Genomic DNA, 16,446 nt, shown 5'->3' with positions numbered 1-16,446 from the left:
AGTCGCTTAGCCAACGGAGCCACCCAGGTGCCCAGTACCACACTGTTTTAATTTAGGTATCATTTCATCTCAAGGAGACTTATTTTAGGTTTTGGTATCTGAAATATTGATTCATTTTCTTAGTGCTTTTATTAAAAAGCACAGCACACAACAAAATATGACTGTTAACCTGAGCATCAGTAGTCATTAAAGCCAATTTAAACTAATCTTCAAATTCAAAAAAGGTTATTTGGTTGCTTCTTAAATATTACTTGAATAAAGTTGATGAGTGCTGTATACAGAGACATCCTATTTTGTTTTGTACATCTTCTGATCAGTTGCACAGTAACCATGCTATTTGCTGCCTCTTGACAGTCTTAAAAGGCATCTCATGTTCAGACTGCAGTTTTTATGTTAGGTGGTCGTCCTAACCATGCTGCATTATAAGGAGACTTAAATAATTCCTTCTGGGAGATGGGCAGGTTCATGTTCTGATGGAAATTTTCTTACGTGCTTTCCTTACTGAAAAATTGAGGCATGCATTTTTAATCAAGAGGACTGCACAATTCCCTAGCAGAATTCAAAATTTTATCTTGGACATTTATTTGGGTCCCGGGAGATTCTAATGTACCTGGTTAAGTAAGATAATTTTTTAAATTGAGCAATTTTGTTTTTATTCTTCAACTTTTGTTAGGTCACTTATAAAACTTTGCCATAAAAGGTAAATGCAGTAAGAACATATATAGAAGATTATAGAACATAGCTGCAAAAATTTGATAGGGCGAGAAGAGCCTTGGCGTTTCCTATGGCACGTGTAACACCTAATGGATACTTCAATGTTTGCTCCATAAAGTAGTGCTGAACTGAGCTCTCATTATAGATAACTCCATTATCAAATATGTGCCTGCCTTGACTGTGGTTCCTTCATCCAGAAAACTAGCTGACCATTTCTGGTGTTTTCACAAGACTTTTCAGGTTTTGTGTTTGTTTTTTTTATGTTGTTGTTGTTGTTTTTTCATTAACATGTAGTGTATTATTTTTTTTTTAAAGATTTTATTTATTTATTTGACGGAGAGAGATCACAAGTAGGTAGAGAGGCAGGCAGAGAGAGAGAGGAGGAGGAAACAGGCTCCCTGCCGAGCAGAGAGCCCGATGCGGGACTCGATCCCAGGACCCCGAGATCATGACCTGAGCCAAAGGCAGCGGCTTAACCCACTGAGCCACCCAGGTGCCCAACATGTAGTGTATTATTAGTTTCAGAGGTGGAGTTTAGTGATTCATCAGTTGCATATAACATGCAGGGCTCATTACATCTAATGCCCTCCTTAATGCCCATCACCCATTTACCCCATCCCTCCACCCATCTCCCCTCCAGCAACCCTCAGTTTGTTTCCTCTAGTTAAGAGTCTCTTACGGTTTGTCTTCCTCTCTGATTTCATCTTATTTTATTTTTTCCTCCCTTCCCCTGTGTTCATCTGTTCTGTTTCTTAAATTCCACATATGAGTGAAATCATACGATAATTGTCTTCAGGTTTTGAAAATTCAGTTATTTTATTAAATTTGTATAGGTTATATATATATTAATGATTGATGTTGGTTCCGCATAGGTTAATTAAATGCACATCAAGTAGAGCATTTTCCCACAGCTCTCGATGTTTCTGTCCTTGGGTTTTGTTTAAATGCCACTATCTCAGTGATCATATTCTGATTATTGGCATATTTTTAAAACTATTTTCCAAAATAAAAATACCTTAGAAGAACTTCTAGAGGCTGTTAGAGAATGAAATGGAGTAAGGGATTATCCAGTAACTTAACCTCTCCTTTTCCAGTTTGGCTTATATCAGTAAGTGTTCTGTTTGCTCACTAATAACCCAGGGGTTGGTCTTTCTTCTAATTTAGATTTTATCGACTAGGATTTTTAGCTCTGGACCTTGAAGTCTTTAACCTGGCCAATAATTGATGCCTATAAACAGTGTGAATTTAAATATAATTTACTTCCATTTAAGACAGGAAGAATTTGTCCTTCTATCACATGCATATAGTCATTTTCTTCCCATAGTTACGAAACAATGCCTCATTGACAGGGAACACCCATGACTTGTCTATATATAACCTTAAAATAGTCTTGAGACTATCCGTTAGAGTGTATGTGTATAAACATTACAAAGGGTAAAATTCCACATGTGCATCAATAACTTATTATTTTAATAGTGCTGACTAGTTTCATTTGTTTTTAAAGAGTCATATAGTTAAGAAATACTGGCATTCCTCAGGATTCTGAAATAAAATAATGTTCATTTCACTAGTTGTAAAAATCGTCTGGATTGCTAGGAACCAGGAGTTAAGAACATTTCAACAGGATTTTGCTATCAGCAAATCTGTTTTGGTTTCCTGTTCTGGCCTCCCTACCTATCAGCTAGCTACATAGTGCCCTCGCCATTACGTTTCTCCTTTCTTTTACCACAGGAAAATTGTCAGGCCTCTTTTTCTAGCATTTCAGGTCCCGCCTGACAGGAAATTTTCTAATTGCCGGAACAGCTGGTAGGAGAAAACTTTGCAGGGGCTTGGCCTTCCCTTTCCAACCTAAGTTTTACAGTCAGAAATTCTTTTATGACCATCATGGTTTCGTAGCCATGTTTAAATTTTTGTCTTTTCGTGTTCGCTCTATACAGGTAAGCTTTGTTCAACTTCTGTAAAAACTAAAATGTTTTAGTTGGAGCTCAGTATAATTATACTAATTAAACAATTAATTTGTTTTATATGTTCTTTTAAGAAGGTTTTCAAAATTCAAAACCAGTTTTTAAAGAGCTTTTAAAGGATAATATTTATGTTTGCTAAAAGTAAGCCACCTATGTGTATTATTCGTTTCAATTGTATATTTTGTAAACTTATTTTTACATTGGCTTTTTAGTGGTAGAATAGTTTTTTATTTTGCTCATGTTTATAATTTTTTATAATAAAACAGATGACAGTAGCTTTCGGTATTAAACCAGGCATGAAGAAAATTGTGAACTCATTGATAGTTAGGAGATTACTATAATGTAAGCAATATTTTGATGGGTTAGAGAATATATTATTTTTAAATAGTCAAGACCTTAAAGTTAGACTTTTGTTGAAATTGGTTCCTTTCAAACTTTGAAGTTTTTAATCAGCTGTATTTAAGTAACTTTAAGTAATTTCATCTAACTTAGAGTAGACACAGTTTTCAAAGTATTACTTTGTTAAAATGTGCTTAGCAAATGATAATTTGCATTTTGTTTCATTTAAGTTCTGCCAAATTAACTTGATATTTTGCTGTGAAAATTGTGCTATTCTGCTGTTCTCCAAAGAGAACTTAATTTTTTGTTTGGGATTCCCGATTGGGAGAAAACTGCTCCTCTGCAGCAGTGATTAGGAATATTAGTCTGGAGAACAGCAATGCTATTTTCTCAAACATAGAAGAAGCTGGCTTGGAATACTCTTAGAGATCTTGGTTTAATGAAAAATGCTGAACATATTTATCATCCATTAGCAAATAAGTAAATTGGATTTGGTCAAGTTGTAATCTAGAATACCTTAAATTGTTTTTTTTTTTTCAGCATGACTTGGATAAACAGCCTAATTATGTATCACAGTCAAATTTTTATGTTTATCAGTCATCTAAAAATTTAACATATCTTTTTTTTTTTTAATTTTATTTTTTCAGTGTTCCAGGATTCATTGTTTACGTACCACACCCAGTGCTCCATGCAATACATGCCCTCCTTAATATCTTTTTAAAATTAAAAACTATATTATAGAACCTCAGGTTTCTGTATAGAGATTAATACTTGAATTTTGAATTACATTCAAGAGGCAAATGAAGTATACATTTTTTATTTGTAACATCTTCTTTATGTTAGGCCAAAAAACAGTTACATATCGACAGTAAAGATTTATTTATTAGTTTTTACCAAGGAGCATTTAAATAATTTACTTCAAGTTTCATCCATATTTTCTGACATTCAAAACAATTTAGAAAATACAAATGCCTTAAGAACACACTTCCTGACCCAAGGGAGGGCAGGAAAAAGGAAATTATGTATACAAGTCAGGGCATAATGCCAAAAGTTGAATCATTCTTTAAAATCAATTAATATCACACAGTTTGTTTACTTAATGGTAGTATGTTACAATATTGGGTTTTGTGTCTTAAATAGACAGCATCACTTTCTGTTCCTTCTCTTTAATACTTTCACATTTTAAGAACAAAATTATATCTTTTTCCTCTAAACTTAAAAAAGGAAACATTAATTTTTTTCCCATTAAAGGGCAAATCTTAAGGATCATTTTAGAAGGAACCTACAGATCTTTTGATGCTTCTGGAAAACAATTGAGGTGGCTTTCTGTGTGACTGGAGGAACACCAGAAGATCCACCTGTCCATGAGTTTTCTTTTACCATTTTTCTGTGATGTCTAAAATGACATCCTTTATAGAATTTCTAAAATGATGTGTTTGTTAACTGAATTGACCTTGTTTTTTCTATCATGGGCCACATATCAACAATATTTATCCAGTAATAAATCTTTGAAACCCTAAGTAAATTCCTAAAGGGCAGAGACTCTTCTTTATCTTAGTATCTCTAACATCTAGCCCATTACATGGCTCATAATCTGAATTGCCTTCTAACAAAAAGGAATGGGCCTAAGAGAATATGTTATAGATCAGAAACATTTCCATTAGGACCAGGCAATTCGGAAGAAGCAGAAGCACCATAGTCTCCCTGAAGTTAGCCCCACATGGACCTGTTCTTTTAGTCCTCTCTGATCCAAACACTGGTCTCCATGTGTGTTCCCACATTGGCCTTTGCACTGGCTTGTCTCTGCTTGAAACACTCTTCCCCAGATGGTTGACTCCGTCTCATCTTTCTGGTCTTACTCAAATAGCACTTTTTCAGTAAAACCTGCAATGATGGTTTTATTTAAAATTGCAAGCTCTCCTTTTCATCCATGCACTTCCCTGATCGCTCTTACCCAACTTAGTATCTTTTCCCCATGGTATTTATCTTGTTCTAACATGAATGTACCTATTATTGTTTGGCTTCTCCCCAAAATGCCAGAGATTTTCATCTGTTTCATTTATTGTATATCTCAGGCATCTAGAAGAATGCTTGGATATATGAGGTACTCAATAAATAAATGTTTAAATGGATGAATGGATGAATTCCCATACATAGCTTGAGGGTATTGAACATCTCTAGGCTGGGGGTGGCAAATATCTGAAAGTGATGGGGGTGTAGACAGATGATACAGGGTTATGATGGAGACCAGCTTTTAGAATACACAGTATACTTTTTTATGATGATTAATGGACATATATCCATGTATAATTTAAAATATACTAGAGAATATAAAAATACGTGAACCCCACAAGGGGACAATGGTATAAATTAAATCTGTGCTTGACTTCACTGACAAAATTCTTCTTCCATAAAATTATAGTTACTTTACTGTGCGCTTATAGGCAAAAACTCAATTTTACAAACTGTAATTCTGTGTTTTCATTATGTAAAATTTCATATAACAGTTTTATTTCAGTAACAGGTGATTTATTCACATGATTTGTTTGTCACATGCAAATCCCTGTACTTCGATTATCAGTGCCTTTGGAAATTTGATATTCCTCTCTTCATCCATCTCATTAGATTCTAGATATGAGCTAGAAGAGCACATTGTTGCTTTTCTACCTGTTGTCCAAGATTGCCCAAGAATTAGTATTATATCTTAGTTGAACCTCATTTTCATTTCTAAAATACCATGGTCCCATAACTTGGAGAAATTGGTGACATTAAGCACAATCTGAGCATTGAGAGACCAGCCAAGGGTGTTTTGCTTATGATACTGCTATGACCGTATTATAACATAAACGTAGATAAAAGGTAGCTTGCTAATGTGACTAGTTAAAATTTTAAACTTGGAAGGAACAAAAAAAAAGTGTTGAGGATATAATAGTGACAAATCTTTAGAACTTGGGCCATAGGCCTTGATCTTTTCTCTCCGTCTTCATGCACACTTCTTTGCACTTTTTGGGCCCAATGTAGAAAAAGACTTTTGAAATTCTAGTTTATATCCTAAAGAGGTTTGGAATGATTGCATCCATTTTGGGGTAAGAGGGTAGGAAGTGGAGGAAGTTGCTATTTTTTTAAAAGAAACATTGACAAAAGGAGCACTTGCAAATTTATTTTAAAATAAGATTTGCCAGAATAAGAAATTCAGTATGAGGGTGGGAAAATAAAACTAAGGAAGTCTCTTGGAAAATAGGAGAAAAAAGATAAGTGACATACAGGATTCAATCCCAGACATACAATACCTAACTAGTAGCGTTGCAAAAAGATAAACCCTGAAAAACTGATGGAAGGAAATTATTTTTTTTTTAAATGTTAGAGTTCCCTCAGAGGCAAAGAATTAGGTCTTTAAATTGTAAAGGCTCACCAACCATGTAGCATTCTGAAGGAAAGAAGACCCATATTTATCTCACTAGTGTGGAATTTCAGAAGTACAAGGACAGAGAAAATTCTTACAGCTTCTGGAAAGCAAACAGTACATCTTCCCAAATATGTGTATCAGGCTAGCATCACCCGTCTCAATAGCAGTCCTGGCTGCTAGAGGGCAATGGGCCATTAATGTCAGTGTTCAAGGCCAGACTGTTTATATTCTATAGAATTTGGTACCAAGCCAAACTATACAAATGTGAAGACAAAATAAAGACATCTTCGGATGTAAGGTTCAGAAAATTTTTTTTCCCATCACTTTTCTTAGGAAGTTAACATGGTAGTAATCTAAGAAAGAGAAGGGTATGGGAAACTGAGAATAGTGGGTTTGACCAGGAAACCCAGAAGAGATACCTGGAGGTAATAGCTGTACAGCAAGACCTAGAAAACAATCGTTCCTGATTGGGGGGGGGGGGTAGGGGTAGGAGAGGGCTCTCAGAAGAACGGGAAGTATGGTAAAGGGTTAAGGAAAAATTAAGACTAATGGTCAAATTAACCTTTCCCTCGCCCCAACAATGACGGGACTATTAGAAACAGGAAAAAAAGAAAAACATGTAAAAAATTCATGGTTCCCAGGGTGCCTGGGTGACTCAGAGGGTTAAGCCTCTGCCTTCAGCTCAGGTCATGATCTCAGGGTCCTGGGATCGAGCCCCACATTGGGCTCTCCACTCAGCAGGGAGCCTGCTTCCTCCTCTCTCTCTGCCTACTTCTCTGCCTAGTAGTGATCTCTCTTCCTGTGTGTCAAATAAATAAATAAATAAAATCTTTTTAAAAAATTCATGGTCCCAATAGAACTCCAAGTAAAATGTATCATGAATTTAAGCATTTGATGAAGTGTTGTTTTGTTTTGTTTTTTAAGTCCCCTCAGATTTTCTTGGAAGTCACTGTTATAGGCCTGTATAAAAGGAAATTTAATGTACTTTCTAGCCTGCATTTAAACAATGTATTGTCATAAAAATGTGAATGCTGGTGTATGGGACTTCTGCTTTTAAAATCAGGCGGTAGAGATAATATGAAGGCTTTGGTTGTGGTTACAGGAGAGAATTAATTTTCTCAATATTAATAAAAACGTAAAAATATAGCTAGCAGGTTAGGGAAGTACAGGCACTATTTTTTGTTAAAGATTCTTTTTATTCATTGATTTGTCAGATAGCACAAGCAGGGGCAGCAGCAGGCAGGGGGAGAAGCAACCTCCCCACTGAGCAAGGAGCCTAATATGGGACTCAATTCCAAGACTCTAGGATCATGACCTGAACCAAAGGCAGAGACACTTAACTGACTGAGCCACCCAGGTGTGTCCGTACAGGCACTGTTAACCTCCTTTTATAAAGTGAGGAGTTAGGGGGTACCTAAGTGGCTCAATAGGTTAAGTGTCCCAACTCTTGGTTTCAGCTCAGGTCATGATCTCAGAGTCATGAGACTGAGCCTCACATCAGACTTTGTTCTCAGAGGGGAGTCTGCTTGAGATTCTCTCCCTCTGCCTGTGCCCCCTCCTCCTTTGCACACATAGTTTCTCAAATAAATAATAAATCTTGAAAACAAAATGAGGTGAGGAGTTAGGATTCTATCCAAAACTAATAGAAAAGATGAGAAATTTATGTAAAGGCAATACAGTTATCAAATAGTGGATAGTGGGGAAGAAGATGATGAAAGAGATATGAGTGAATCCTTCATCTTATTTTTAAATCAGCAGGCATTGTCTTAAAGTTAATAAACCAAGAAATTATCAAAGTAAGTGCAGAAAGAACTTTTTTAAAAAGCCTAGGTAGGGGGGTGAGAGGACACTTGCTTTTCATCATAGGGTATTTTGTCACTATTTGATTTGGTCATCCATGTGCACATATTTAATTTTAAAAACAAAATGTTTAAGGAACAGGAAATAACCCAGTGGACAAAAGATTATGTGTAAGGCAATGTTGGGAGATAATACCATAAAACTAAGTTGGCAGCCTTATTGTAGAGGGCTTTACATGCCAAGGGGAAGCAGTGCATTTAATTTAGGAAAACTTCAAAGGATTTTTTGGGCAGTCTGGTCGTATGACTAGAGCTCTCTCCTTTCAGAAAATGAATTTGTCAGGAGGCTGAAGTGGACTGGCAGTGGCACAAAGGGGCATTACAAGTAACCAAGCTAGTTTCAGTTTTCCACAGGAAACGTAATGAGGAATTTTACCTGGTGATGCTACTGGAAATGGTAGGGGATGGGGTGGAGAAAGGACATTCCATTACCATGTTTGATACATAGTAGATGTTTTAGTATAGGTTTGTTGAATGAAGGGATCAAAGGCAGATTCTGTTTTTTGGTAACTTGTTTGACGTGAGAGGAAAGGAAGGTAGTCATCCAAGATGAAATCTTTCTTGAATAGTTACTGCTGTTTATTTTGAGATCCGTGACCTGATTGTAGCCCTCCTTATGAGAGTAAGACTTGATCCTGTATGACTGCTGCAAAATGTGAAATATTTTATAATTCAGTGATCGTTCCCTGCCTCTGTTGCATCTTTGTGACAATTAATTATAGTATTCTTATGAAATAAAAGATGAAACAATATTGCAGCCTAAAATTACATCCCACTTACCCAAAAAAGAAAACTGATAAGACATATGGAATGTTATATAGAGTATAGTTCTTCACAGCCTCATGATTTAAAGGCATAAATGGCTGTTAGATTCCAGTTAGGCTCTTGAACAGATAGTTTATTCCATAGTAGGCTGACTGGCACATGCTAGAATCCAACCCATGACCTTGGCCTTTTGAGTTTAAGTTTGTAATCCACTAGTCTTTTAAGTGAGATGTGACAGCACTTTGGGTTACAGAAAAGAAAGAGGAGAACTTCCTTTTAGTTTCATTTCCATGTATAATGTATATAATTCAGTAATACAAAAAGTATATATAATTTCAAACCCAATATTAGGTATATGCTAGTTTTTTTTTTAACTGATGAAGATATGCTACCAAAAGTTCAAAAACATTTCTCTAATCACTGTAGCTAACTGACCCAAGAGAAACAGGCCAGTTAAAAGGATCAAGGGAATAAGTTTGTATGTTCCTGTCATTGATCTTGGATGGGGAACCACAGAAGCCTCTGACAGTCTCAGTATGGTGTAATGCTAAGACCCTTGTTTTAGAAGTCATTAGAAGTCAGAACCTGGAATTGATCCATAAGTCTGCCAGTTATTGGCTTGTGATCTGTACTTAATCTCTTTAAACTTCAAACTGTATTCAGACCATTTGGCCTTTAAAAGATCTGTCAAATTTCTAGTGATGAATGGGGGAGTCTGTAGAGAATTCTGAGATGTTTTTGCTTGCTCTGAGGTAGACCCCACCCTGTTGTTACCAGCCCTCTCTAACAAGGTTTGTTATGAAGCAGGAAATATAAAAGGTGAAAAAGCACCTAACCCAGGCTTGGTACATGGTAGGTGCTTAATAAATGTTTGCTGGATTTACCATTTTCACACATACATTATTCTTTGAAAGTTTTCTTTAAAGAATTTGGCAATTTGCTTCCTGCCTTTCCTAATATAGGTACAAATAGCTGTCACTCTCAAGCCCTTGTACACCCACCAACCAGTCTCATTTGCAGAGAATGGGTGCACAGGAAGGGGGGTAGAGTCTCAGAGTCAGGTAATGCTTGATTCTACCCTAACACCTGCACAAGATGGCTGTGAAAAATAAAGGAGATAGTACACATGAAATTACAAAATAAAGGACTAAACCGTATTGAGGGGTTGTTTCATTGTTGCCACAGTTCTGAGAGCCTCCAAAATGCTGAAGCTGCTTGAGTATTAATTAGCACAGTCTACAAACATCTGTCTTATAGAGTAAAATAGTGGGCCTGGATTCCTTTTTTGTCCTACAAGAGCTTTTCTTTTACTGCTCATTTTCAGAACCTGCCATATTAGTAGACCAGTGTATCTTTTTGAGAAATCTTTGTAATTCCATATATAGCCAGCATTCTATCTCAGAAAATGTTAATTGAGCTCAAACATGCATGTGGAAAACAACAATAATAAAAACAGTGAATTCTTTTTGTACAACATATTTTGATTCTACTATAATACTTAGACACTAGGAAAAAATAACATAGGCGAAAAAGAAAAATGGTCATTGACAGGCATATATTTCTGGTTTTGTTGGGTTTTGTTTTATTGTAATTTTTGGCTATAACATAATATATAGTTCTTGATTAAATAAGGTGTACATTATCTACTAATACCAGAGTGAATAAGTAGTTGAAATTCTGTGTATGCATACATATATTTTCAACCTTTCTCCCTTTCTGATGCCTTCCCTCAGGTTTACTGACACATCCACTGTCTAAAAACCCTTACCTTAACCCTAAGACCTTCCGTTGTTCCATTATGCTGAGTAGTAACTTTTTTCTGTGTCTAATTCTCCATTCCAATGTTAAATCTTTTTTCATTTTGTGTCTTAGAGTTAACTCTTTCTCCCTGTTTAGTTCTCAAGTAGTTGTAGAAACAAAGTAACTTACATATTTCCAACAGAATAGCATACAGATCCAAATGGCCTTGCTGAGGGTAGAAATCTCCATGTTTGCCTTGGAATATTTTTCAACCCCACTCCCCAATAAACACAACTGTGTGTGTGTGTGTGTGTGTGTGTGTGTGTGTGTGTGTGTGTGTGATTGGTTTTACCTAATACAAGCACATGTCAGAACACAGCAGATTACTCTGTTGTGTTTTCAGACTTCTTTACATCCTCTGCCTTCACCCCATGAAACTATTTTAATTATCTCCAGTAGGAAGAATGAAGAATTGGAAATACTCCGTGCTAATGTTAAGTAGAGGTTAAAGTGGTCTATGCAGTGGGCTGGTATCATTCTCTTTGACATTAACTTGAAAGTATATTTGCAGGGTTGTGTGGCTGGCTAGGTTGGTAGAGCATGTAACCTTTGATCTTGGGGTCACAAGTTCAAGTCCCACGCTGGACATGGAGCTTACTTTGAAAAACCAAATAATAATTTGAGGATTTCTAATATGATAGTGCTTAATTTATGTTTCTTGGTTTATAGCTGGACAAAGTGTCTCTAACTCTTTTTTCCGTTTATATTTGCTTCAACAGGAAGAAGGCAGTATCAAAGAAATTGCAATCACACATCATGTAAAGGAAGGACATGAAAAGGCAGATCCTTCCCAATTTGAACTTTTAAAAGTATTAGGGCAGGGATCATTTGGAAAGGTAAGTCATGAGTGTTTGTTTTTTAAAAGTTGTTTCTTGGAATTTGTGTGTATTTCAGACAGATGGAGAATGGTACTATTTTATGAAATATTACCAATCTCCATACAAGCAGTGTTTCTGTTTGTTTGTTTTTTCAAAGATTTTATTTATTTATTTATTTATTTGACAGCGAGATTACAAGTAGGCAGAGAGGGAGGCAGAGGGAGAGGGGGAAGCAAGCTCCCTGCCGAGCAGAGAGCCTGATGCGGGACTTGATCCCAGGACCCTGAGACCATGACCTGAGCCAAAGGTAGAGGCTTTAACCCACTGAGCCACCCAGGTGCCCCGGTTTCTGTTTTTACATTTCTCACTATCAGTAAGTGTGAGAAAGTGAATAAACTCATTCAAAAGTACACTGGAAACTTTTGTAAATTGGCACTAATTACTTCATATTTGTCTTCTCTTCAAGAGCATGTGACTTACACACTTTGCAAATGATTAAAAATCAAAAATTATTCCCCTGGTACACTTTTTTTTTAAAGAATTTTTTTTTTTTTATGACAGAGAGAGATCACAGTAGACAGAGAGGCAGGCAGAGAGAGAGAGGGAAGCAGGCTCCCCGCTGAGCAGAGAGCCCGATGTGGGACTCCATCCCAGGACCCTGAGATCATGACCTGAGCGGAAGGCAGCTTCTTAACCCACTGAGCCACCCAGGCGCCCCCTGGTACACTTTTTTGATATTCTTTTTGAGTCTTCATGTAGATATGGAAGGTGATCTTGCCAAGTACATTATAACAGTGTATCTCAATCTTTCCTCCAAAATATCCTTACTACCAGCAGAAAGTGAATGTCTACTCCCAAGGAATTAGGGGAGGAGGATTACCGCTATGAATATAAAATTTTGGAGATTTACAACTTGTTTTTAAACTGAATATAAAAGGGATGCCTGAGGGCGCCTGGGTGGCTCAGTGGGTTAAGCCGCTGCCTTCGGCTCAGGTCATGATCTCAGGGTCTTGGGATCGAGCCCCGCATCGGGCTCTCTGCTGAGCAGGGAGCCTGTTTCCTCCTCTCTCTCTCTCTCTCTCTCTCTGCCTGCCTCTCTACCTACTTGTGATCTCTCTCTGTCAAATAAATAAATAAAATCTTAAAAAAAAAAAAATAAAAGGGATGCCTGGATGGCTCAGTCAGTCAAGCGTCTGCCTTCAGCTCAGGTCATGATCCCAGGGTCCTGGGTTCAAGTCCCACATTGGACTCCTTGCTTAGCAGAGACCCTGCTTTTCCCTCTGCCTGCCACTCCCCCTGCTTGTGCTCCGCATGCTCTCTTGCTCACTCTCTAACAAATAAATAAACTATTTTATTAATTAATTAAAGTGAATGCTGAGGTTACATTCTAATCAATGATACCCATGTTTGTCTTTAATATCAAAAATGTTTCACAAAGCCACCAACTAAACTTGCCCCTGAAGATGCAACGTCTTCATCATTTTGCTTCACATATTCCTTATCCCCCTGCTGCATACCTCAGGAGCATTTTCTGTCCTCCATTTAGAGAAGTACAATATTATGATTACTATTATTTGATCTAACTATTCTGTTTCTCAGTAAGAGGAAGATTCTGAGATTGCATTCAGCTTTCACATTGCAGTGCTTGTTTACCACCTCCCTGTGAGGAAATACCTGAAGATAATATGGTCTGTAAGCTCCAAAACAACACCACTTTAGCTTCCTAGTGTGTTTTAGGGGGACTATTTAGCAGTTCTTGGCTAATATAGGTAATTTATTATAGCTGTTAACCTCCTTTAAACCCAAAGTGATGCTTTTATTTCAAATATTGGTTAAGTAGACAGTAGAATGTGATGGTTGCAAGTTTGGGGTCTCGGTCAGCCAGATATGAATTTGATTTTTTTTCTTCTACTTGTTACATGTGCTTGAGCAGGTTACTTAACCTCTCCAAACCCCATTTTCCTCTTCCAGCCAGTCATTAAGTATTGAAATCCCTCAAGGTTCCATTCTAGGTTGCCTTCTCACTCTGTACTCCCACTAATTATTTTCTCTATGCCCACTATCATAATTATAACCCATATACAGCTGTCCTGACAGATTTCTCTCCAATCTAGATCATGCCTCTAAGCTCTGAACTCTATGTACAGCTGCATATTCTGTTCTCTTCACATGATTCAAAGGCAGTTTAAACTCAACATCTCTACAACCAAAGTCAGGATTTTCCCCTGCCCCCGCCAACCTGTCCTGTTTCATTTTTCTCTGCAACTAGGAATGGCATCCAGTTAAGCAAGCCAAGAACTTGGGAGACATTTTTGAACTACCTTCTACTGCCTGTCTTTTCTCTTGCCTCTCCCCACCAAGTATGTACTATCCGCAAGTCCTATTGATTTAGTAAAGATTTCTCAAATCGTGCCTGTCCTCTCCTTCTCCACTGTTACTCCTGAAGTCTTTGCCACCCCCATTTCTCCTTGGGGTGTTGAAGGAGGTTCCTAACTAGAACTAAATTTGTTCTTTCCTCAAGCCACTATTTACGTGACAGCCAACAAGAGCCAATCTTATATTTCAGTAGGTTCCTTTAAGCCTTTAGGATAAAAGCATACTGTTACGATGAGGAACCCCTTGTTCTGGTGCCTAGTTACCTGAAAAGCAGCACTTTATGTATTTTTCACTATCCATGTTCTGGCTACCTTGGCCCCTTTTTTTCCAGTCCTTATGCACCTGGCTCCATCCCACTAGAAAGCCTTTGCACATGCAATTTCCACTTCGTGAAACACCCCACCCCACCCTTTCCTCATCTTAACTAGCGCCTTTCATGTTTATGATCTCAAAGAAGTCTTCTCTGCCATTCTAAGTCAAATTCTATTTTACCCTGTCAGAACATTATATACTTCATCTTCACAGCACTCACCACAATTTTAGTTTTTCATGTGTGTAACTGCTCAATGGCTATTTCCTCCGCTAGACTGTGTGTTCTTTCCATGAGTGCAGGAGACATGCTTTGTACCATGTCTTAGCATTGAGCTAGTAGCACAGTACCTAGCATATAATTCTGGAAAGAAGTAATGAGTAAATAATAGTCCTGACCTCATAGGTTAGTAGTGAGAATCAAATAATAAAAGACCAAGCATATAATATCTGCTATGAAATTGTATTATCATGCAGTCATATTAAGGATAAACCCAAATAGACTGGTTTCTTTCTATACATTAGATTTTCAGGGAACACAGTATTTAAAGTTGCCAGGGGTTAGCATGCATCTCCCTTTATTTCTTTAAAAGTAACTTAAATACCTTACTATAAATAGCAAACATTAAAAATAGGGCGTCTCCTTTCTTACTCATCCTAAAAAGCCCGTGTAAGCCAAGGAAACAGGGATGACCTGTCAGAGCTTAGAATAGCTTCATGGGGGGTTCGAAAGGTCATGAATGCTCTGGCTGGGGAAGATCCGATGGCATCTTGGACTACTGCTGCTCCTGTTACCCTTAACTGGTGACCTGCCAGAGGGAACAGATGAAGAGTGCCTGAGCAAGGGCACAGAACTGGGTGGTGGCCCGATTCTTGTTCAGTACCTCCACTGTGACACTAGTCAAATTATTTAACCTCTCTAAGCCCTAGCTTGGGCAGCTATAAATAGGCATTCCTTAGTCCACCTGTCTCCCAAAATTATCATGATGATGTATTACAAATGCTTGTGAAGGTCCTTTGCAAACCAAGAAGTGCTGAAAAGTGTTAAGGTACATTCAAAGAAGGGTGAAAAAGGTTTGAAATCCACAAGGAGAATTTTTCTTGTGGAATGGCACAAAGAAGCTTGATTAGGGAATCTTAAGAATAAATACCAAATAAATCCTAATTATCTCCACCTAATTAGAATTTGTTTCTGTTAAAAAATATTAATGAGGGCGCCTGGGTAGCTCAGTGGGTTAAAAGCCTCTGCCTTCAGCTCAGGTCATGATCCCAGGGTCCTGGGATCGAGCCCTGCATCGGGCTGTCTGCTCAGCAGGGAGCCTGCTTCTTCCTTTCTTCTCTGCCTGCCTCTCCGCCTACTTGTGATCTGTCAAATAAATAAATAAAATCTTTAAAAATATATTAATAATCTGATTACCTTTAACATGTGAACATCATTCCATCTTAGGAACCTGATTAAGAATGCTTTTTTCTCTCTAGTTTAGCTCACTGCTAACTGGCTAAAAGGAACTAAAGGGTGGGGCATCATAGGAGGACAAGAGGGAGTGATTTGGGGAGAGGAACACACAGTGCATCCAGGTTCCTGTGCAGGTTGTGGTGCTCTTCACTAAACTTTGGAAGTCATTGCCAATCACCTTTGGCACAGTTTCTCAAAATGAGAATGCCTCGCCCTAGAATCTGTTGGATGTAGCATTTTTTGATTTTTGCTAATAGCCTGGCATGTTAGAGCAGATAATTGAGAGCTGACCTGAAAGTTAAATTCTTGATTATAATTGCTTCTCTTCCCATCTGTGGCAACTCAATAGCAACTGCTGGGAAAGAATAGTTAGAAGAAAAAAGGTGAAACTCAGATCCATTTAGTGAGAATGTTTAAGATCGAATGAAAAAGATCATGAATCACTATACTGTATACCGGACACTAGTATTACACTGTATGTTAACTAACTGGAATTGAAATAAAACTTTAAAAAAAGATCACAGACCTAATGGTCAAAATGAACAGGAAAGATGTATAGTTTTGTATTAGCCATGTTATAGCATGACTGTGAATTATGTAGAGCAGGCTTTATTCATTTTGCATGAATTTCACACTAGAT

General features: G+C 37.4%; 1 protein-coding gene across 7 annotated transcripts in view; it reads left to right on the top strand.

The window, feature by feature from the left end:
- RPS6KA3 (ribosomal protein S6 kinase A3) overlaps positions 1-16,446 on the top strand; it is a 111,792-nt gene that overhangs the window by 46,390 nt on the left and 48,956 nt on the right. For 6 of the 7 annotated variants that reach the window (XM_045089390.1, XM_045089391.1, XM_045089395.1 and 3 more), the window contains one exon: positions 11,567-11,683. In XM_045089390.1, coding sequence (XP_044945325.1) covers positions 11,567-11,683 — 117 coding nt within the window. Of the gene's footprint in view, positions 1-2,486; positions 2,652-11,566; positions 11,684-16,446 lie in introns of those variants that run through there. The other variant, XM_045089396.1, reaches the window with a different exon arrangement.

Source organism: Mustela putorius, unplaced genomic scaffold (genome assembly GCF_011764305.1).
Source record: "Mustela putorius furo isolate JIRA1106 unplaced genomic scaffold, ASM1176430v1.1 tig00003836_pilon_pilon_pilon, whole genome shotgun sequence".
Classification (NCBI taxonomy): domain Eukaryota; kingdom Metazoa; phylum Chordata; class Mammalia; order Carnivora; family Mustelidae; genus Mustela; species Mustela putorius.
The sequence above is the reverse complement of the archived record's forward strand: the minus strand, read 5'-3'. Positions and strand labels throughout refer to the sequence as shown.